The 24,900-nt window shown below is 41.4% G+C and overlaps 1 protein-coding gene across 1 annotated transcript; it reads right to left on the reverse strand.

Annotated features, from left to right (window-relative positions):
* Positions 1-1,937: 1,937 nt before the first annotated feature.
* orc6 (origin recognition complex, subunit 6) lies at positions 1,938-24,239 on the reverse strand. The gene is made up of 7 exons (XM_028809656.2): positions 24,056-24,239; positions 23,698-23,827; positions 21,642-21,805; positions 11,081-11,170; positions 6,681-6,793; positions 3,430-3,513; positions 1,938-3,041 (listed from the first exon to the last, which is right to left on the reverse strand). Exons 1-7 carry the CDS (start codon positions 24,118-24,120, stop codon positions 2,914-2,916), a joined length of 774 nt encoding a protein of 257 aa, XP_028665489.1. The 5' UTR covers positions 24,121-24,239; the 3' UTR covers positions 1,938-2,913.
* Between the last annotated feature and the right edge of the window lie 661 nt (positions 24,240-24,900).

Here is a 24,900-nt window from a genome sequence, read left to right on the forward strand (position 1 = left end):
ATCAGTTTCAGCTGCTTTGGTGTTAATGAAATTAACAATAGGTGCACTAGAGGGGCAACGAGACGACCCCCAATACAGGAATGGTTTAACAGGTGGAGGCCACTGACATTTTTCCCTCCTCATCTTTTCTGACTGTTTTCTCACTAGTTTTGCATTTGGCTACAGTCGGTGTCACTACTGGTAATATGAGGCGATACCTGGACCCAACAAAGGTTGCACAGGTAGTCCAAATTCTTCAGGATGGCACATCAATACGTACCATTGCCAGAAGGTTTGCTGTGTCTCCCAGCACAGTCTCAAGGGCATGGAGGAGATTCCAGGAGACAGGCAGTAAACTCAAGGTGAGCTGGTCAGGGCCATAGAAGGTCCTTAACCCATCAGCAGGACCGGTATTTGCTCATTTGGGCAAGGAGGAACAGGATGCCAGAGCCCTACAAAATGACCTCCAGCAGGCCATTGGTGTGAAGGTCTCTGACCAATCAGAAACAGACTTCATGAGGGTAGCCTGAAGGCCCAGCTTCCTCTAGTGGGCCCTGTGCTTACAGCCCAACACTGTGGAGCTCGATTGGCATTTGCCATAGAACACCAGAATTGGCAGGTCCACCACTGCCTCTCTGTGCTTTTCACAGATGAGAGCAGGTTCACCCTGAGCACATGCGACAGACATGAAAGGGTCTGGAGAAGCCTTGGAGAATGTTATGCTGCCTGTAACATCATTCAGCATGACTTTTTTGGTGGTGGGTCAGTGATGGTCTGGGGAGGCATATCCATGGAGGGACGCACAGACCTCTGCAGGCCAGACAACGGTATCTTTATTGCCATTAGGTATCGGGATGAAATCCTTGGACCCATTGTCAGACCCTATGCTGGTGCAGTGGTCCTGGGTTCCTCCTGGTGCACGACAATGCCCATCCTCATGTGGCGAGAGTATGCAGGCAGTTCCTGGAGGATGAAGGAATTGATACCATTGACTGTCCCCCACGCTCACCTGACCTAAATCCAATAGAACACCTCTGTGACATTGTTTCAGTCCATCCAACGCCACCAGGTTGCACCTCAGACTGTCCAGGAGCTCAGTGATGCCCTGGCCCAGATCTGGGAGGAGATCCCCCAGGACGCCATCCGTCATCTCATTAGGAGCATGAACCCCCCTGACGTTGTCAGGCATGCATACAAGCACGTGGGGGCCATACAAACTACTGAGTATGATTTGGAGTTGCTGCAATGAAATTTTGGCAAAATGGACTAGCCTGTTGCATCATTTTTTCACTTTGATTTTCAGGGTGTCTTTGAATTCCGCCCTCTGTAGGTTGATAATTTTCATTTCCATCAAACAATGTGGCATCCTTTCGTTCCTAACACATTTTCCAGTCCATATCAGTATAGATATCCAGCAGGATTTTATATATCTATTTTATATAAATAATACACACTCACACACACACAAACACACATTATATTATATATATATATATATATATATATATGTATATAAACTTCATGATATGAATTATTCATGGCAAGTCTCTTTCTAGATCACTGCATTGTCTATTTAACATAAGACTGTTTTTTTTTTAAAGACTGCATGCAACATGTTGCTACTTTATTTTTAAAATGAAATAATGGGTTAACCCAGATTATGTGTGCAGCATTATTTCAGGTCTGTTATACAGTATATATGGCAAATTCTGAAACATGACAGAATTATATAAATCATAAATCTTTTTGAGGTTCCTGGATATCAAAAAGATGAATTCTTCATAATATTTAACTGGGCCCCAGAAGGAATAGAAACATTAATAAATTAGTATACTAAATAACATTATAGGATAGAAAGGTCAAAATTACCATTAGCATTTTGAATGTTTTTTATTAAACTTTTTAAAAACAAGCGAATTACAAAATAATATTTGCTTATAATTTTAACATAACTGGCTCAGGTAAAATGAGTACACTTAACGTTACAATAAGAGATGTGGCAGAGTTAACCTGCAATTGTGCATCATGGCAAACTTCTCTCACTTGTAATTTTTATTAACAGCAGCCCAATTTGATGATCCCATTATAACTCAGTAAGTCCTGGCCACTTCCAAGGCGCACCAAGTACAATATCCATTTATCTTAAACTGGTCATGATTAATTCTATATTAAATATTTTTGGCAGCAGGTTCCCACCCAGTATCATATAGTAAAAGCTATTTACTGGAATAAAAAAAAAGTAACAACAGAATTGTGTTCTCATTTTATGTCTCTGTGGATGCTTATAATATAAAACAATGTTTCTACTCACTTAAACTGAGTTCGCAAGTTGTTACTGCTTTATATCTCCACAGCTTGATGGTAATTAGCAAAATTTTACTTTAAAATGGATGCACAGATTTTAGAAATGCACTGGTAAATTTTTAAAAATAACCAACATTAATCAACATGAATATTATTTTGCCATTTCATTCAAACAAATCAACTTTCCTGGCTGTACCTTGCCATTGCGCTCCACTTGCGACCAGAGCAGAGGCTGGCCAGCTGTTAGACCGTACCATGGGAATGACGGAGCCTTTTGCACTCACTCCCTATTAAATGTTCAGTATTTCGGAATTCCTGAGAGACACAACAAGTGAAGTACATTATGAAGTTTTTCCTCCTTACTCATTCATTACATGTTTAGTTTTATGTAAATTTTGAATTTAGTAAAGATTTTGTCTACTGATCTATTACATCATAAATCAAGCTATCAATATAAATAAAATTTCCTAAAAGTGTAACACAAAACGTTACCTTTTGAAGAGTCCATATACTTAAGTAAAAAAACACACAACGTATGAGAATATAAAAAGCTGTGGCTTAAAAACACATTTTTCTGCTTTCATAATCACATAATGGAGCTCTGTCACAGCTTTAGTCATTTCTGAGGTGCTATACATCTGCCTTCCGGGCTTTCTCTGCATTTGCAAGTATTTTTCGCTTCCACTCCTCATAGTCTGGCTTGGTGGACCCCACCACTTCAGTTTTCTGCTGCTTTTGTTTGGTTGTTATCCCTTCACCTAGAAAAGAAACATGGACAACCCTAAAAATGCAATCTCCCAAGTACCCATACAAAAGCAGCACCCTGATCACATCACCCGTGTACCCTCCTCCCTTCCTTCCCAAGGTATAGTTAAGACTGAATCCACAATTACAGACGTATGATTAGCATTACACACAACAAGCTATTCAAATAAACTATTAATGTGCTGCAATATACTATTAGAAATCCGTAATTCCTCTTTTCACAAACTTGGCACTCCTGAAAGGACAGATTCATAGTTTCAGTAATATTCTTTTTAGATTACCTGAAAACAATTACCCACAGAAGAAGATAAAAAACAAAACTATGTGGACTTAAGAGATTTCCCATTCTTAGACTATAAACGTTACTTTAATTGAACAAACCTTCATTGTCCAATGGGCTGTCTGGAAATGTTTGTTGTCTCTTGCTTACTGGTTTTGCTGTTTTTTTCTCTGCTTCAAGCTCACCTGTTTGAAAGTGTAAATAAAAACAAAAACAAATCAAATCTGTGCTGTAGCACAACTTACAGGAGACCCTAAAACTGTCAGGCTAGCTGCTTCCACTGTGCATAGTCATTCAAAAGATTCAGAAATAAATAGAACCTTCTAGAGCAGGGGTCCCCAACCCCCGTGGGCCGCAGCCGTCTGACAGCCGGGCCGCGAGAGAACTGCCGGCAACGGAGACTTACTCAGACTTTTCAGAACGCTTGGCGGGTGGGGCTTTGCAGTGATGCACAGAGAGGAGAGCGACCGAGGTGAGAGAGTATTACGACAAAGTTATTTTTATGGTCCCGACAGTTTCCCCATACGACACGAGTCTATAGAAATTGCGTTACTATGAAGTACATTCAGCAGATGCATTCATTACAACGAAGTGACCTTGAAATGCTTGAACGAATCATCCACAGAGCAGTTAGATCTGTGGTCGCAGCTCAGTTGTACACATTTACACAATGACCCCCAAACAGAAACATTGTAAAAAAAAAAAAAAAAATTTCGTACTGTTTTTGTTTTCTGTGGTTTTCATTGATTCCTTTTGCTTATTGCTTGTCAACATTTGAAAAACATCCATTGGAATTTAACTCATTGTCACCCTCCTATAGAAATGGCAGACACGAAAAAAAGATTGCAGTGTTAATGTTTGTGATGTGCAATCTGTTGGATTGGCAAATGCAAAGCATATGTCTTTGTTATATGCAAAAAAAAAGAGAAAAATCTCGGGTTGGAAATGTATGCGAACTGCTTAATAATAATAGAAATGTTCTGTAAATTGTGTATAAAACTGACCCCCAAAGACCGGTCCGTGGAAAAATTTGCATCTAATAAAGTGGTCCTTGCTGTCAAAAAGGTTGGGGACCACTGTTCTAGAGGACAGAGCATAGGAGTGACAATTAAAACACACTTTCAAATAATTATCTACTCATTATATATTACATATATATATATATATATATATATATATATATATATATATATATATATATATATATATATATATATATATAATCCTAAGCGTAAAAGTGCAACAATTTTGTGCAACGTTTTATGTCATGTTTTTTTGTCACGCTTTAGAATCGGGTTTTTTTTTTTTAAACCTACATATATATGTTTGGTATCATTCTTTTCAGAATTTATCAAACTTTAATGTGATATTGTTATATTTTCAGATTTTTATTCCATTTTTAAATTATAAACTAAAATATCAAGAAAGTTGTGGTTTTTATTTTTGATCTAGTAAACTTTCTTTCACAGGAACAAACTATTAAAAAAAATTATCTATTCATAACACCAATGTTTATATTTAGGTATTTTAGTTAACTGAAGGTCGAAGTGCCAAAAATGCTGGTGGGGGGCTTGATAATGGTGATATTGTGAATTTCCTGGTCACTATTCAAGAATTACACAGTAAATGGCCGCTTCTTTTAGTTGTTGTTCAATACAATAAGATCTCACACCTAATCAGATTTTTGGAATAGGAATGCCATGCTATTAGCAGTAGCTCTTATCACCAAGTCCTTTCTATACTTTGTATTTTTAAAACAAGGGTCTCAAATTCAGTTATTGGAGGGCTGTAGATACTAAAAGATTTTGCTCATATTAGTTCTGTCTGTATCCTAATCACAACTAGTATTGCTAACTGATTGTACCCTATTGGCTTCATTTTTTGCTTTATAAAATTCAGAATCCTTAGTTGATAATTTTATTATTAAGCATTACTTGTTATTGAATCAACTGCCAATTAACAAATAATAACAAAACCACCCTGTGACTGGCGAATTATATTTGAATCTCATCATAAATATTTTGAAATAAATATGAAATAAGGAAAAAAAAAAAAAAAGGAAGTGTAAGACTGAGAAGTACTATCGTATATACTCGTGTATAAGTCGGGTCTTGAAACCCTTAAAATTGATCATAAAATCAGACTGCGACTTATACGCCCGTTCAAAAATGCGACACTTAATTTTTTATTTTTTACATCTTCCTCCAATCTCACACCAGTTTCTCAGGCGCATCGAAGTTTGTTACAGCAGAGCAGTTACCAATTTCTTTCGCTACTTCAAAGACGTTTAATTTAAAACCAGCGTCATATTTTCATCTGATCGAACGCTCCATCGTAGATAAGGGATGCTTTTATGATAAAGGTGTATGAGGGCGTGAGATACAAAAAACACAAAACAGTGCAAACGTCACTTCAGAATAGTTTGGATAATACTGTGTGGTCACGTAGGCACGGTACATAGAAAAAAAAAAGGCAGTGTGCTACGTGGTTACTCTCTCAGGTGAGCGTTAGCATATCATAATCCCTTATACCAATAGAGTGAGTTTTACACATTCGACTTAAACAACCGACATTAAAAAATACTGGAAATTATACGGTAAATCAAGTCCCGACTTATCCGCGGGAGAACTCATCTGCGAGTGTACAGAGTAATTCACTGGGGTCCACAAGACCGTTTGGTTGCATTCTTAGAAAGGGAAATCCTACAGTATTAGAAAGTGAAAGGAATCCATAGAGTAAAAATGGACTTCTAAAAAAATGAAATCCTGTAATCAGAATGGACCTCTGGGTACTTAGTTTGAGACCCCAATTTAAACCCAAGGAAATTTTCAATTAGCAAACAATGATGTTGCTCTTCCTTTATCTGTAACCTTTCAGGTCTCTAAACAGTTGAGCTAAGCAACAAGACAAAGTAACCGTCAATGTTTTAAATTTGTAGCCTGAAGCCAAAATGCTTACTAGATACAGAAATGTAAAAGGAAATCTGCAATATACCATTAAAAATAATAAAGAGGCAGACTTGAATTTACAGTACTTTAAATATGACAAGCAGCTTTTAGCAGCACTCCTGAAAATAAATGAATGAGGCTTTCCTTGTACTGGATCTCCTGCTTAGGCGAGCAGAAAAACATTTCTTAAGCTCTTAATGCGTGCATACAAAGAAAACCGAGGATCAAAGTGTTATTCAGAAGTTATGGACCGCAAATGAGTGCTTCAGCGTTAATGGAGAAAATATGAGCCACTTTGTCCTAGCCATCCTTTGCCAATCCACTTTGTGCCTTGAGCATGGGTAAGGTGCTATATAAATAAAATGTATTATTATTATTATCCGGTTGTTTAGGAATAAACTTACTGCATCGCTGCTGTCCAAATTTTTCCATCAGGGTGCAGAGTCGGTCAAAGATGCCTTTTTTTGCTCCAGATGCTGCTACTAATTTTGTCTTGTCAGCTTTCATTTTCATACATCTAGGGAGACAATAATCATACAGAGCAGGAAGTTGTTTAGAAACAAAATTACCAAAAAATACATAAATAAATAAAAAAGAGACGCAGCTTTTGGGTTGCTCCAGCAATGTGTCATACTGTACACATTTTTTGCTGAGCAGATTAGTTTAGAATAAGGAGGTTACTTTATCTTTTATCAAATTCCATCCACGACATGTAGAATGCAATTATTGGGCAAGTTCAGGTTTATAAAATATTTTTTACAAGTGCCTTTGGTGTCATATAGAAAGCATGTTTAGTGAGTTCAACCGTCACAACCCAATGACTAATGTGAATAACACCATTATTGAAATACTGTATGTTCTTGCAAAATTAAAAAATCATTGTCTAAATATCAAACTGTACTTAAGCTAAAGTACAGTCGGTACAATATGGTGTCCTGCTGTCCTGAAGCAATCTAGAGATAAATTGGCTTGAGTTGGAAATGTAAACTAAAAACAGGAAAATATAAACAGTTCTCGGCACATCGTGAGGTCTTTGATTAGAGAGCTCCAAGTTTCAGAACTTTGTTAAATATGGTGATTAGATGAAGAGTGCCGCAGGAAAGCTTATTACTGGTGTCTCTCTTAAAGCTGAAGCCACATGAGAATGCAGAGAAACATCTGGCAGTTTCCAGGATGCTGCAGTATTCGAATATATTCAAAATTTAATTTCTCCCAAGTTCTACCTAAATGAGATGCACTGCTGTGAAAAATTATAAAACATGTTACAGAACAAAAAAGGGGGATAACATGGTAGTTAAATGGTTAACAATGATGCCTCATGGCTCTGTGCAAGAGGGCTCCATTCTAGTGTGGGCAGTATCTGCTGTGAAAAGGCACTATATAGGCGCCCGACCCGACAGAGATGGACACGGAGGCACACGTAAAAATAAAACACAAATGTATTTTGATTCAGCTGAGGGCACGTCTTTCCCGTGTTCCCCAGCCACAGCACAGTCCCAAAAACAGCAACACAAAAACACACTAATTCTTTTCTTCTTCCTCCACCACTCCTCCCAGGCAACCTTGTCCTCCTTCCACCAGGCTGTGGCCGCTGAGTGGTGGTCGCTGGCTCCTTTTATAGTTCACCCAGAAGTGCTCCAGATGTTTGATCACCGAGTTGCAGCTGCACTTCTGGGTGTGACGCATATGCTGCCCACATGGGCTCAGGAGTCCCAAACACAGGATGGAGTGGTGGCTCTGAGGCTAGGGATCTGCACCGAATGCCAAAAGGGACTCTGCTCTGTTGGGCCCTTCAGCAAGGCCCTTAACCTGCAATTGCTGAGCGCTTTGAGTAGTGAGAAAAGCGCTATATAAATGCAAAGAATTATTATTAATTATTAACACAGCACCCCCTGGCAGTGCCTGCAGGACCCAACAGGGCTGCACCCAACTCCAATTCCCAGGGAGCCCTGTGGGAAACCGAGGCACTGCTCCACCCCGGGGGGCAGCCATCTAGCGTCCAGGGGGAGGTATTGTAGTGTCCAGGGCTGCTCCCCCTGAATATAGTGTGCAGGGGCGTCCCAGCTGGGCATGAATGCCAGCCACCTGCCACAATATATATAGGTGCTGGTCATAAAATTAGAATATCATGACAAAGTTGATTTATTTCAGTAATTCCATTCAAAAAGTGAAACTTTGTATATTAGATTCATTCATTACACACAGACTGATGTTTAATCAAATGTTTATTTCTTTTAATTTGATGATTATAACTGACAACTAATGAAAGTCCAAATTCAGTATCTCGGAAAATTAGAATATTGTGAAAAGGTTCAATATTGAAGACACCTGGTGCCACACTCTAATCAGCTAATTAACTCAAAACACCTGCAAAAGCCTTTAAATGGTCTCTCAGTCTAGTTCTGTAGGCTACACAATCATGGGGAAGACTGCTGACTTGACAGTTGTCCAAAAGACAACCATTGACACCTTGCACAAGGAGGGCAAGACACAAAAGGTCATTGCTAAAGAGGCTGGCTGTTCACAGAGCTCTGTGTCCAAGCACATTAATAGAGAGGAGAAGGGAAGGACAAGATGTGGTAGAAAAAAGTGAACAAGCAATAGGGATAACCGCACCCTGGAGAGGATTGGGAAACAAAACCCATTCAAAAATGTGGGGGAGATTCACAAAGAGTGGACTGCAGCTGGAGTCAGTGCTTCAAGAACCACCACGCACAGACGTATGCAAGACATGGGTTTCAGCTGTCGCATTCCTTGTGTCAAGCTACTCTTGAACAAGAGACAGCGTCAGAAGCGTCTCGCCTTTGGACTGCTGCTGAGTGGTCCAAAGTTATGTTCTCTGATGAAAGTAAATTTTGCATTTCCTTTGGAAATCAAAGTCCCAGAGTCTGGAGGAAGAGAGGAGAGGCACAGGATCCAGTTGCTTGAGGTCCATTGTAAAGTTTCCACAGTCAGTGATGGTTTGGGGTGCCATGTCATCTGCTGGTGTTGGTCCACTGTGTTTTCTGAGGTCCAAGGTCAACGCAGCCGTCTACCAGGAAGTTTTAGAGCACTTCATGCTTCTTGCTGCTGACGAACTTTATGGAGATGCAGATTTCATTTTCCAACAGGACCTGGCACCTGCACACAGTGCCAAAGCTACCAGTACCTGGTTTTAAGGACCATGGTATCCCTGTTGTTGATTGGCCAGCAAACTTGTCTGACCTTAACCCCATAGAAAAATCTATGGGTGTTATGAAGAGGAAGATGCAATACGCCAGACCCAACAATTCAGAAGAGCTGAAGGCCACTATCAGAGCAACATGGGCTCTCATAACACCTGAGCAGTGCCAGAGACTGATCGACTCCATGCCACGCCGCATTGCTGCAGGAATCCAGGCCAAAGGAGCCCCAACTAAATATTGAGTGCTGTACATGCTCATACTTTTCATGTTCATACCTTTCAGTTGGCCAACATTTCTAAAAATCCTTTTTTTGCATTGGTCTTAATTGATATTCTAATTTTCCGAGATACTGAATTTGGGACTTTCATTAGTTGTCAGTTATAATCATCAACATTAAAAGAAATAAACATTTGAAACACATCAGTCTGTGTGTAATGAATGAATCTAATATACAAGTTTCACTTTTTGAATGGAATTACTGAAATAAATCAACTTTGTCATGATATTCTAATTTTATGACCAGCACCTGTATTATATAAATCCAACGTCTGTCTGCTTTTCGCGAGAGAACTACTTAACGGATTTAGATCTGGTTGTTTTGTATAATTTGCTTGAACATCCCGGTTGATTTTGCGACCTCTCTCATTGCGCTGTGTATCATAATTCGCATGCAGGAGTGATATATTCCACACAAATCCGAAACAGACGCAGCGGACCAAGAGGAGGGAGTGGAGCCCTCCTCACTCACACGCCAGCCTCAGGGCTTACCTTACATCTGCTTAGCTAGCGAACGAGAGAACTATTTAAAGGATTTAGAGCGGGTTTTTTTTTCTAGAATTTACTTGAACATTCCAGTTGATTTTGCGACTTCCGTCGTCACACTAACAATCATAGTTCACTTGCAAGAGCTATATATTCGCACTAATCCAAGTCGAGGGGAAGGGGAAGCGTCAGGTCAGGAGTGGGGAGTCGGTCTACCACTGCGTTTTGGAGTGTAACTTGCCTCCACTTAGCTTAGCAATACCTTTTTGTGTATTGACTTTTAAAATTTGTCTTGTTTCACTACTACGTGGGCAGAGCCGCGGGGGTACAGCTAGTCACAAAATATAACACAAAGCTAAATTCTTCATAATGAGGTTGAGAGAAGTAATTGCATGAAGCACACAGTGCGTAGAGAGGAGTGTAAAATGAAAGCATGTAATGCCCAATCGGAAAATTGGATTTTTTTTTTTTACATTTAGGAAAGGTAGAATAAATAAGGGCAGATGTGCTATCGTCTGCTTTTCAATCTTCATGCTATGCAATTAGGCGCCTTTTCTATGTCCTTTAAAGTAGAGCTCAATACTTATTAATACTCGTTAGCCAATTGAGTTACTCTTTTATGACGTTTAAAAATTATGTAATATGTTCATTTATCAACTCTTCACCATCTGTTAATCCTGGTTTTATATACAGTAGAACCTTCACATGGTTTCCCAAATGGATTTGTTAGCCTTTACTTGACATGGAAAAGAATAAGGGAATAAAGCTCTCTTCAACACTCACAGCAGAATGAGACAAGCCGTCCGTCTTGCAACAGCAAGGGATTAATGCCGGGACCCTGAGAGCCTACACAACAATGGCTTATTGATCCAACTTACTTGCATGCCGTGAAGAGCGCCGCTGTGGTAAAGAGAGGCCTTGACAGGTCAAGATCATTCTGTTGTGCTTCACTCAAACTTGATTCATACCTGTAAAAGAGCAGAAATGAAAAGGAAATTCTTTCCAGTTCAATTTAAACAAGCTTATGGTAAGTGGCGTCTGCTTGGGCACAAGCAGCAGAAGACATCGTCCTGTCAGCAGGAACATCAAATCAGCTGCAAGCGTTCACAAGCAGACCACAGGAAATAAAAATGGCAAAAAATGCACAACCGTGCATTAACATAAATAAAATGAAGATCATGCTTATTCATTTACAGTCCGACAATCATATTCAGATTGGGGAACAAAGTCTCAAAAACAGTCTATCTGGGCAGCCAAATGTCCACTGATGGTGGTGTCAAGAACAATGTGAAGTGTCGAATTGTCAGTATTTCAGGGTAGCATTTGGTGCTCAGAGAACATCTCAACTAAAATAAAACTACACCTATATAGTATAGTGGACCTACAGGCCTCAAGCTACACCACTGCAATGAGAATAACCCATAAACTAAATGCATTTCATCAAAGATGTCTCCAAAAAAAAAATATATGGTGGTGTTAGTTATAAACAACACATAAAGAATAATGAAATCCTGAGGCATAGTGGAGTCCAGAAGTTACAAGACATAATTATACAGCACAGGATCTGTCTGGCCAGGCATATCCTACGCACGCTGGGTCACAGACAGACCAACACTGTCATGCAGTGAGTACCTGTCTAGGGGACATCCTAGATGGACATGGCCCAGATCATTTAAGGATGATCTAAAAATGATAAAAAATCAACAGGGACAAGTTGGAGAATGTTGCTGCCAAATGGGGATGTTGGAGGGCACTGGCTGGCCAATTTGCATTCCTGCATGGGAGGACCCACGTTGGGCACAAAGTTAAAACCCCAAATGTTAGTTTACCAAATTGCATACAGCGAGGAGACGAATGGGCACATCCATATTACTAAACGAGAATGGTAAACCGGATGGACGCAGGGACATCCGGAAATGGGCCGTGGACGCAAAAGACGTACTGCGCAGGCGCCCCCACAAACCCCCCCCCCAAGCAACAACAAACCGGATGGAAAGCAACGTAAAATAAGACGAGGCGCAGAACGGAACACACACAAAGAAGAGGATTGAGACCCACGACACACAAAGCCCCCCTCCAGTAACTGAAATAAGAAATGAGGCGACGCGCCCCTAGAAAACCAAAAAGAAAGGAGTCAGACGCAAGTGCCACATAGCACACGAAACGGTACGCACACAAAAAAGAGGATTCAGACCCACCACACACAAACACCCCCTCCACTAACAGAGATAAAAAAAAAGTGAGGTTACGCGCCAAGAAAAAATGTCTCGGCTCCAAAAACGCAAAGCTCAAATAAGCAAGGGTTCAAAACGAAACACCTCGAGGCTCACAGATTAACCGACATACAAAAACGGGCAAGGCTCAATACAAACAATGAACGCCGTAAACTGCAACGGGCTTCTCACACAGCACAGGCAAATCCATTACAGCTCCAGAAAAGCACGTCCCAAATCCTGCACATACAACGACGCGCCTCTCAAACGCCACAAGCAAAACATACACGTCAAGGACATCAACGACAGACACCTGCTAAACGATTGCGCCAGTTAGCTGACAACGCGTTCAATAATAAGTCCACTATTCATGAAAATTCATTGGGATTAATGAATGTCATTTGCAATCATTGTCATTCACTTAACTTCCCTGAAGAAACAACTGGCAATACAAGTAATGAATTTACACGTTGTTGTCAAAAGGGTCAAATTAGCCTGCCTCCTTTACATTCATATCCTGAATATCTACAGAAGCTTCTAACTATCGAAGTACCTGAAACTAGAAACTTTACGAACTGCATTAGATCCTACAATAGTTCATTTGCTTTTGCATCTACCGGAGTAAATATCAGGCCACCAGAAGGCAATGGCCCATACTGCTTTCGCGTATGTGGACAAATATTACATCGCATTGGAACAGTGCACCCTGAAACAAATCAAGAACGCAAATATGCACAAATCACGTCTGCACCTACAACAAGCTTCTGAAACCGCGGAAGAAAAAATGTCTCGGCTCCAAAAACACGTCACTCCTTATTCAAAATACCGGTCCCAATCACAGAAACATCGGTATCCACTATAAAAATGAACAGTAACAATGCACGTGACATCCGTCTTGCCACACTATTAATTATAGATGAATTTACAATGGCATCCAGTCACTTACTCAACACCATTGATAAACTTCTACAAACGTTGATAAATAATAATACACTATTCCCTTTGGAGGAAAAGTACTGTTATTAGGAGGAGATTTTAAACAGTGCTTAACTATTGCTCCATATGCAATGCGCTCACCTATTGTTCAGTCCACCTTAAAACACGCGGACAATTGGCATTCCGTTGATGAATAATCATTTTCCCTTTGGAGGAAAGGTACTTTTATTAGGAGGAGATTTTAGACAGTGCTTAGCTATTGCTCCACATGCCATGCGCTCAACTATTATTCAGTCCACCTTAAAATAGGCGACGACATCATACATAAACAACAAGAGACCGAACTACAATACATATACAGGCGCGAGACCTGATTGGTGATAATACGAAGAAACGAACAGTCCGCATATTAACAGTGAGTGCGATCCTCCTTATTACTTATCCATTTTCCTAACGATAAAGATCAAACAAGTCATCAATTCACGATCACGGGTACAAAACTAGACGGCTTGAGTAACAGGACCACAAACACGCACCCGCATCAAAAAAAAAAATTCACGTCACCTACAACGCGCTTCAAAAAAATCTTACGCGGACAATTGGCATTGCTTTCAAAAGCTACACGTAGTACAAAACATGCGATGTCCAGATCCCGCATATAACAATTGCTTATTACAACTGAGAGATGGTATACTCACCAATACAGATGTACTTCACCCAGATATTATTACAATTCCTCAACCCTTTATCTGCGACGACTTACTTACGGAGATATTTGGAACAACAATCTCATTAGACCAAATACCCCTTTTAACACAACGGACTATATTCTGTCCAAAAAATATTCATGTGCATCACATTAATAACCAGGTCATTTCATTACTTCCTGGAGGGGCACGGCTCTTTCTAAGCTCTGACAAACTTGACTCTGATGACAACAATGACCATCTTAATTTCCCCTTAGAATATTTGAACACTATTAACCAAGCAAAATTTCCACAACACAATCTTAGCCTTAAAAACGGAACAATAATCATGCTATTAGGAAACCTTAACACTACACAGGGTTTATGCAATGGCACACGTTTAGCCGTCAACACCATGACACACAATGTTATTCAAGCAACAGTTCTTACAGGATCACATGCTAACAATACTGTTCTAATTCCTAGAATTGACCTTACAAGTTCTAACCTGGAATTACCTTTTACACTTAAACGGCGACAGTTCCCCATTACACCTGCCTTTGCCATTACCATCAACAAATCACAAGGACAAACCATGGACAAGGTTGGCATCTACCTCTCTGAGCCCGTTTTTGGACATGGACAACTTTATGTTGCCTTCTCACGAGTTCGACGTTCATCTGACGTTAAAGTTAAGGTCATAAATGCTCCATGCCAAACCTTTACACTGTACCAAACACTGAATTGTTTGCTTCCTATATGCGTCATCTACACCTTCACACTATGCTATTTCTCATTCATACATCGCGCTCTTTGTAATTTCCCAACACCAGGGGTTGGCGAGCGAAGCGAGCAGGGGGCGGAGCCCCCTAGTTGCTTTAATAAACAACAATGTCAAGGTTCATTTAACTTAGATCCTTTTGACGTTTTTGATAAACGTTCTGTTCTCTTAAGCCCAACTATCTCAAGAAAAGCCCAAAATAAATTCATGGAGTAAAACGCTCAATCCTTACATTACATGCCAACTGTGGCCACTCCGGATACACAAAAACGTTTGATCAAGTGAGTGGTTGATGAATGTTACCTTTGTAATAAACATTTCATGTCTTCTTCTCAGCCGCTTTTTCTGATGAGGGTCACAGTGGCAGCAGGTCAGCCCAGACTTCCTTGTCCCCACATAAAGATTCCAGCCTTTCCTGAGGAATTCCCAAGCATTCAAGAGTTACAATCCCTGTAGCGTGTCTTGGGTCTGCCGCAGGGTCTCCACCCAGTGGGATGTGCCTGCAGTAGCTCTAAGAGGAGCTGCCTATTCATCGTTACAAAACATGCCCAAACCACCTCAAGTGGCTCTTCTCGATCCAGAAGAGCACAATTTCTACTCAGAGGCTCACTCAAATCGCTGATCTTCTCACCCTATCACGGGAGGTCAGCCCAGCAGAACTATGAGGAAGCCTGCTGCCTGTACTTGTGATCTCATTCTTCCTGTTATTACGCAGATGATCACAGGCGAAGACAGAGATGTAGCCTGATCGGTAAGCCGAGATTTTCATCTTTAGACTTCCCACTTCACCACCACGAAATGATGAAGCGCACACAGAAAAGCTGCCGCTGCTCCATTCCTGCCTGTCGTGCTGACACAGCCTTCTTCCATCATTCAGAACAAGATCTCGAGATGGATGAACTCCCCCACTTAAAATGAACAGGGCAATTTACTCTCTTCTAAAAGAGAACCAAGACTTAATAAACACTCCAGAAAACAGCAAAGCAAAATCTGCCATAAGCGACTGCACCAGTTACTTTAGCTGCCATATTGGCCATCCAGAGAACAGGTTAACAGGGAACTCATCAAAAAAGTGACCTCTGAAAAGACAGGCAATTACAATTCACTGTAAAAATATCAGAAAAGAACGGACAAATTCACCACACCATAGACCACTGCCTAGTCTGTCTGCACATGTTTGTAATATTTCTGTTGTCATCAACACAGAGAATTGGCCCCCACATTACCTGAAGCACTGCTGCATATGGAGTGCAAGACTGGGCAGGCCTGAAAGGCTCAGGCTGAAACTCGGCACTATTACTGAGGTGACATCCCTACGCTGCGGTTACAAGTGTGCAAACGGCCCAGACGAGAGGGAGGATCTGTGCCTCGCTGCATGATGAGAGACTGGCAAAGCAGGAGAAGGCCTGACGCAGTGACATGGAAGAAAAAGTTATGTTGAATTCCACCTCTGTGGTTAAACCCGACCGACACATAAACCCCATCCTTTCTTTTTGTAGATGTTCCCTGGGTAGTCCAGTATTCCCTTCAGCATTTCAAAATTTTACATTGGTTTAACTGGTGACCCTAAAGGGCCCCACATATGAGTGAGGAAGGGTGAGTGCACACAAGTGTGTCCTGGACTGACGCCCAATCCAGAGATTATTCCTGGTTTTTGGATGATGTTAAAAATGAGAAGTATGAATTGTTTAATCATCTTTGTCAGTCTTTTCTGTTTGCTCGTGTTTTATCTACTTATCTGTAGTCCCGAAGAAGGGACACTTGGTCCCATCACGATTCATAAGATCTGTAAGTTCAAGCCTTCTGAGGCCTCTCTGGGCTGTGTGACGAGTGGTTAGCTCAAGATATTCAGCTATGGTCTCCCCAGAGACCTGGAATGGTTGTCTACTTGTTTATACAACTGTTACTATCATTTTTGTTCTTAGCATTTTCTTTGAATTTTTATTATTTGCACATCTGGTCTCTTTTCCATGATATTTTGGCCAACGTTGCCTGTATAGTCACCTGCTCCACGTGACCCTGCACTGAACAAATAGTTCAGAAAAGAGACGGAAGGATGGATGGCTTGCTCACAGTTGGCATTATGCAATATAATGTTATTATTATTTTTTTTTTTAATGTCTACTACAATGCATCCATGGACCTGTAATGGTCAGGGCTAACCCTCCACGCTGCAGCAGGTAAGGTCACCCTTCCCTTAGAGGCTTTAATTGTACAGAATTTTGCTGTGATCTGTGTTCTGCATTTTGACAGGATAACTCCATAACAGCACACACAGGAATACAAAATGGATTCACAGTGAAATCTAAACCCGATCTTCACCAATTTTTCTACAGATTAAACATTTTGGTGGAAAATGAATCTCACAACCAATCAAAACTGCAGCTCAGATCAGGTTGACAATACCTCTGGAGGAACGGTGGAAGCAGACAAGTCGAAATATTCAAAGCTGGTGGCTGAGTGCAGGCAAGGGAAGATGGAGTTGAAGGTACTTTGCCAAAGTTTTGTGAGAACATCTACCCAAAGTCCAAGAGGCATTAGAGTAACAGGACTGAAGCTGAAGGAGTTGATGAGGAGGCAGTAAAGGCAAGTCTCTGGCTGTCACTAAGGAGAAGGGCAAACAACTGAGGAACGCATGGCTTGCTAAAATAGTAGTAGGACTTCAGAAGTAGCGCTAAAGACTCTCTTGTGCAGTGGACACAGAATAGGAATAACACCTGGAAGAAATGAACCTCAAGGCCAGATGTAGGAGAGGCACCTCTGCCACTGACCCACCCTGACAATATACAGTATTCCAGGATTTAAGGCATAAAACAGCAATAAGGAGCGGCTCCCAACTGACAGCTCCGCAGCTGACCAGAAGAAAATGGCGGAGATGCAACAGGCAACAAGGTCCAGTGGGAAATATATCTACTTGTGCACCAAACGGTCTCTGTTGAGCAGCATATGCACGATATACTCCCCCTCTGGAAAGATTACCTGGCCAAACTGAACTCATGTGAACCAGCTTTACAGTTAAGACACAATTAATAATGTCAGCTACCAAGATTGATAGGTAATGTTATTCAAGATGTCTGGTAACATATATGTGATAGAGTGAAGACTGTCCTCCCTTTCAACTCTGATATGGTGGTGGTGCAGTGGTTAGCATTACTACTCACCACTCCATGGCCCCATGTTACAAATGTGGCTTAGGTGGTCTGTATGGAGTTCTCCACATCCCAAAAATGGGCACGTTAGGGTTACAGGGGACTCCGAGCATCCACAAGAGCGTCCTAAAGGTGCACTAGCATGCCATTCACTCCCGATTCCTGCTCTGAGCGAAACCATTCCCTGCAGACATTCAGCAAGTTTGGAAATGGATGGATAAAACTGTTGAAAAATAATTGTGCAGTTAGAGGCCTTCTGTCTCTGCTCACCATATGCCCACGTGAATCTGTAATATTTACAGATTTCAATAGTAAACTAGGCAAGGGCAAGACATTTTGAATTGTGAAACTATACCCCAAGTAAATATCAGAATCGGCTTCAATGGGGCACTTCCAAAACGAAAAAAAAATCATCCAACACGATCATCTTGTCTTGTTGGTTAGAATCGGGTGCTGCCCTCATAGAATATGGGACTTTCTGGAGTTACTCTTTGTGACGCTTCTCCTTCCCACTTCCTTCTGTCCATGGGGATTTCCAGTTAGAATTCTGGGAGAAATGACAAGTTGCTGCTGACTTGTTGCTCGATCTGCTCAGAAAGTAATTAAGTATTACCCGATTGTTTTCATGGAAATAAATCGCATTAAGCGGCTATGGCATCACTTCACCACCAAATATAATTTTCTATACTGTAGTTAAATAAGGCGAGAAGTCAGCGTTGCTTCACAAATCTGTGAATTATAGTAACAAAATGATCATGGAATCGTCCTTCAAGGGCGAGGTCTCAAATTCAGTTCCTAGATGGTCGCAGCTTTTCATGCCAGCCACTTTGTTGCTAGGGCAGCCTACTGTATTGTGTACAGCAAAGCCATAAAATTAAATACAGTAACACATACAGTATTATTAACAGCAGGAACTCACTTGTAACTATAAAACTGCTTGCAGTGAAAACCTAAAGCTATCTGTCATCCAAACAATTGACCTTGAGACCCCTGATCTCGAGTCTTAAAGTGAGTCAATTAACATCACACCAATAACATTTGGGCAGTAACTGGTTACAAAGTAAGAAAGTGGCTGCAGTGAAAAGTGAAAGCCATGGTGGTCCTACAAGAACAGGGTCCGAGATCTCTGTACTAGGTACTACCACCACGGAGAACATGCGCATGAAATTATCCATGGCATGTAAAAGCAGCATGAACTTGTCTAGTTTCAAAAAGATGATCAAATTGCTACCATCTCACCGAAATCATGGATTGCTCAAGAGCGTCTAACGATCAGCACGTCACTGCAGTGCCACAACGGCCAATCCAGTGCGCCATGCAATGCCTATTTCTGCACCCATCCAGGAGAAAGCCAGTTAAGGGTATAACCCTTAACTGGTGTATTTTATACACCAATCTCAGCTATTTTTGTCCAACGTCCTGGGCGGAGTGGTGGTTCTGAGGCTAGGGGGTCTCCACTGACAATCGGAAGCAAACACCAAAAGTGGGGATGGGTTCTTGAGCAAGGCCCTTAACCTGCAATTGCTCTGTCCTGGGTATGACATTAATCTGCATCCAGCTCTGCAAGTAGGCCCTCCAACCTGCAGGGAAAAACCTGGGGGTTGTTGGCAGAATTGGCACTCCAGCCACCCTACAAAACCTCACACTGGTTCCATTCCATCTGAACTAGTGTGGTGCTGAGGTGTCACCTGTTGCAAGGCTGCACTCAGGGCCTATGCTGGGATCCTGAGTTGGTTTGTCATGTGGTGGGTGCAGCAATGTGATGAATCAGCATGTCCTCCTAACCTCTCTCTCCTCTTTTACTTAAACCTACCGGCAACATCCACCATCATCCTCAGCGTGATTCACGACAAGTACAGTGTTGCAATGGTTTCCCTCCAGTGTGCCCCCAGCCAGTTTTATGAGTAGATGCACAGTCACAAGTTCCATATGGTACGGGTAGAATATGGCAATTCTAACTGGAAATCCCCAAGGACAGAAGGAAGTGGGAAGGAGAAGTGTGTCTTTGTGACTTGTGGCAATGAGGAGATGGTCTTCTTGCGATGACTTGGTCTGCAAAGAACATTCAACAACTGAAGTGAAATGTGATAGCCGTGCAAATCCTGAATGAGCACTGGAGAAGTGGAACAGGTTTATTTTCAGGTAGTCCTAGACTGTGTCATACTATTCAGTAATATGGTATTAAATTACATTTGAAACATGTACAATTTAAAATTATTGCAATATTTTATATTAGAACCTCAGAGCGTGCATATAAATAGCTATTTTAACAATGGTGTATAAAGTACGCCATGCGAGTACTTATGAGATAAGAAATGGTACGGGTAGTTAAGGGTTAAGCTGTCATTCTGCATTGTCCGGTTCTCACAGTACGAGGTGTGATCAAAAAGTATGGAGAACGTTGATGCAGAGCACCGTCCAATAGCAACGCCAAACAATTCAATGAAGGTTCTGACAGGGCCATCCTAGAACCGAGTTTGTGAGCCACTGTTGAGTTCAAGTTTGTCGTTATAATGGATATCGAGCAACGCATTAACATGAGATTTTGTTTCAAATTGCAAAAATCTTAGGAAAGCCATCAGATGCTGAAATCGGTTTACGGTGACACTACTTTGTTTACAAGTGGTTTGACCGATTTCGTAATAGACCCGACACGGTTGAAAACGAGAAAAGATCAGGACGTCCTTCAACATCAATAACCAAGGAAAATGTTGAAACGGTTTCATTCTTCATCATGACAACGCTCCTTGTCACACATCCTTTCTAGCACGACAATTTCTGTCGAATAAAAACATTACGCTGTGTCCGCATCCACCTTATTCGCCAGATCTGGCACCGTGCGACTTCTGGCTGTTCCTTAAATTGAAAATGACCATGAAAGGCAGACGATTTCAATCCACTAACGACATCCAGGCAGCCATGACAGCCCAACTAAAGACACTCTCGAAACAAAACTTCCAGAACTGCTTCGCAAAATGGCAGGAGCGTTGGGATAAGTGCACTCGAAGTGCAGGGGAGTATTTTGAGGGTGACTAGTAGTTGTAAATCTTTTACTGCAATATACGTTTCTTTTTTAAAACATTCACCGTATTTTTTGATCACACCTCCTACTTTAGACCCACACCTCCCTTCCTAGTACTCTGTTTTTCATTTTTACCAAATGGGCAGTTATCTACTCCATTACCTGTACCCTTCCCCAATTCAAAAAAGGTCAGATGTGTCTGATGCAGGATTTTGTTCCACCGTGAAATTTTGAATTTTCATTTTACTTTAACTGCGTAAACAGACGGATTGTTTTTACTCCCCCACCAAAAAAAAAATCATAGGCGTCGCTATTGTTATATTTCTACCTTGTGGTTTTTATTCATGGTTTTTGTACCCATGTACTTCTGCTATTTCAATCACAAACTGATCACAAAAAAGGCTTCTAATATTTTACAATGCTAATATCTCTCTCAAGTTTTATTCAGATTTAATGATTCATTTTCGAGATCATCCTGACACATACAGTGTGCAAGTTGTGACCAGGAATGCCTAAAACCTGTGGAAAGTCTGACCCCCGTCACAATACATCACCTCTATCAATGCCTGATGCATATGGAGGACAGGAAAACTGAAATTCATGTCCAGTGGCTCGGTCAGAAAATACCAGGAGTGTATGTGTGGTTTCTCACCTCTGCAGGATCTCCACAGCCATATTTATTGCCTCCATACAGCCATGCTGAACTGCCAGGTCTCGGATTCCAGTCTGTGAATTCAAACCCAGCATCATCTCCAGGGACCTTAGGCGATTCTGGTATATCTTTTTATTTAATCCAGACAGTTTGACCACATAATCCTAGACAGAGAAAGAAACAAAGACCACATCCATTACACTTTCAGAAACAAACACATGTGTTTACGTAAGAGAGAACATAGCCATGAAAGTGGAGGTTGGATTGTTACAAGGGTCTGTTTATGTCACGAATAAGCGTCAGCTTTTCCAGCTTTGGGAAAAAGAGATGTGGATGACCCAGGAAGTCTCTACAATACAAGAAGACCCCTGGGCTTGTGGTGTAACATGAGAAGATGCGCTACAGCTGGCCGCAAGGAGGATCCAATGGCTGTTAAATGCTGCACAATACTCCTTTAGGGCCTGAAGGAATTAAAACTTAAACTAAATTCAGGCAAACCTTAACCAAAAAAACAAATCTGGCATTTCTTCATAATCAATTCACGCATTTTAAAAATTGCAATGGCCCACCACAGACATTAGAAGGTTTTCTCCTGGAAAGCTGACGTGACTGCAGTTCCTTTTAATTTAAAAGGTTGTCCGACTGCTGTCAAGTCTATGCTGGGTGTAAATGCATTTTTTACTTATGTTTCTGCAGGTTTTGGAAGTATTAAAAAACACAAGGACAGACTTACAGCATTGACTGGGCTGCTGACATAAACCATAAAGCCACTGCTCTTGTACTCTGATCATCTCTCTCTCTCCCTTTTCAGAAACTTTTGGAAAGTCAGGGTTGATAAACATGCACTTTATGGCTAACACACATTTTCGTTCCTTACAATGTTTCAGCATATTAATAGCATACAATCAGATATTCTCAGCCTTGACCTGGCTGTCCACCTATATGGATCTTCATTGTGATGCACTCAATGAAAGCCTTTTTAACTGATGCATCGTTTGTGTGACCGGACTTTTTCTTTTAACAGATGATCGAGTCAACAAAAGCGGCTGGCAGCAGACTGGGCAGACTGGAAATCAATGAAAGCACTTCAGGCACTCTACCCTGAACGTTTCTGGCGGTACTCTTACTTCTCGGACACATTGTGCCTGCAAGTAGGATGGGAAATTAACTTTGTTCAACTGGTGCTTACACTTAAAACTTATCCAAATGTGCCAGGCAATTAATGGAATAACTTTAAACAAATATAAAGGCAAATATAAAACAAATTTGGCAAAATAATTTCTTTAAAAATAGTTCACATACTGTATGGTGGGATAGGATCATTCGGCACATGGATTAAAAAAAAAAAAGAAGTGAAGCCTGTCCGGGTAGCTTTAGGCACAAGGCAGGAATCGATGCTGCAAAGGGTGCCAGCCCAGTTCAGGGTTTACTCACAGTCATTCATAATGACCAGTCCTAACTACTCTTGGTGCTCATTTGTCTTAGGCGATATTTTTGCTAAAAGCAAATTTTTCTAAAATGTGGCTACTCCATTGTGGTGTAGTCCGAAGCAATGGTCCAGTTATGAGAGATCTGCTGTTGCACTCACCGAGAGAGGCAGGCAGGCGAGCAGTACAAAAGCATGAAGTCAATGGCTCACCTCTCGGAAAAGGCAGGCGTAGGAGGTTGCAGGAGCAAGTCACTTGAACTACCGGTGTTCCATAAATGGATCATAATCAAAACATCATAAATGTTTTAAGTTGCCTTGGATAAAGGCATCAGCCAAATAAGTAAATGTAAAACTTTCACACTGCATTGGTATAATGGGGCCAGCGGGGAAGGCGTGAAGCTGAGGAGGGAATGCATATTCTGGGCAGCCGAGTCAATCGGAGTTCGGGATTCCGTTCGAATCTCAGATATACGGCACCTAAGGAAGCCGACAGTTACATCCGTGCATTGGCTTTGTTCAGAAATGCTCGGTAACCGAGTCCGGATATTAGGAGCAACCGAACACGTCCATTCAGTAACACGACTTCAGAGTCGTGTGCCTTCTGTATACGCCAGCCGGTCTCCTTACTTTGTCCACCGGTTGCTTCATTCGCAGCGCCGCCAGTTCCAGGCACATCACCGCGTCACTCGTTGCTGTCGTGTGGGTAGACAGCGCCATACACCTGACCTGCGAAAGCCGATGATATTCTTCTGCTTTTCTGGAGAGACAGAAAAAAAAGAACTACAATCTGCTACACGTGACACGAGAGAACGCACTCCGTAATCTCAAATATGCGGCTCAGCTTCTGGGAGCTCCAAACCGCTAGGTTAGCTGCACCGCTGACTTTTTTTAAACTAATTTCACAATGGGCCTTTACTCACGATTTCCATCTTACCCAAAAAATTGCAGACGAGACCCCAAATCAAGCTACAGAAATCCTACTTACGTGATAACATTCGCAGAACCAATTCCCATTTTAGTTGCCAGACGCTTTATCAGTTCTTGTTCCATGTCCTTGAAGTCTTGGATCAAACACGTAGAATAATCAAAGTTTCTTAAAACAATTGCTGAGCGATCACAGGAATTTCGCGGTAACTTCACGTCAATCTCCGCCTCTCTCTTTGGTAGAGACAATTCATTGGACGGTGGAACAAGCTTCTGAGATGCTTATTGGATCTTCATTCGGGAAGCCCGCCTTTACCGGGGTAAATTTAACGAAACGTATGCAAGTTTTAATTACGTCACGATAATCCGCGTATTTTTGCAGCCCGGAGACTCCATCCTGGAGCTCCAAATAGGCGGAGTTGACTCCAATGTGCTCCAATAAGAGTGTTGCGGGAAGACTTCCAGAGCTTCGCCCAGTTAAAGACTAGATTTGCTGGGTGGGTTATCTGACTCAAATAATGACGACTGTCCATTAAGTCATCTTCACGTACTTGGAGCTCCAGTGTGGAGGCTTCGGGCTGTAGAAATAGCGGGTTTGCTTTTGCTGCAAATTGCTCGCTTTACAATTTGTGTCACGGCTAAACATGCATTGCTTTCGAAGGCAGTAACAATAGGATACATATGCGAAATAACTAAATCCATACTAAATCTTTAATAATTACAGTAAAAGAAGCGTTATGTGCAGTGATGCGCCAATGATTGGATCAGCTGAGCATCTGTGAAGATTTTTCTGTGTTCCTTAGGATATTACTAGTCGTTGGAGCTGATCTGGGTGGGGTTCGGGTTGCCAAACTGATTGCAAATTATTCTCACAATGGTAAACTGGAGGCCGATACCGATGACTTC

This window comes from Erpetoichthys calabaricus, chromosome 9 (assembly GCF_900747795.2).
Source record: "Erpetoichthys calabaricus chromosome 9, fErpCal1.3, whole genome shotgun sequence".
Classification (NCBI taxonomy): Eukaryota; Metazoa; Chordata; class Cladistia; order Polypteriformes; family Polypteridae; genus Erpetoichthys; species Erpetoichthys calabaricus.

What these genes read in the sequence shown, in the direction of transcription:
- orc6 (XM_028809656.2), bottom strand. Translation starts at nt 24,120, where the DNA reads ATGGAACAAGAACTGATAAAGCGTCTGGCAACTAAAATGGGAATTGGT. An exon ending in TGAAGCAACCGGTGGACAAA is followed by an intron (nt 21,806 to 23,697) that starts GTAAGGAGACCG and finishes TTCTCTGTCTAG; the next exon opens with GATTATGTGGTCAAACTGTC. An exon ending in ATTTGGACAGCAGCGATGCA is followed by an intron (nt 3,514 to 6,680) that starts GTAAGTTTATTC and finishes ACTTTCAAACAG; the next exon opens with GTGAGCTTGAAGCAGAGAAA.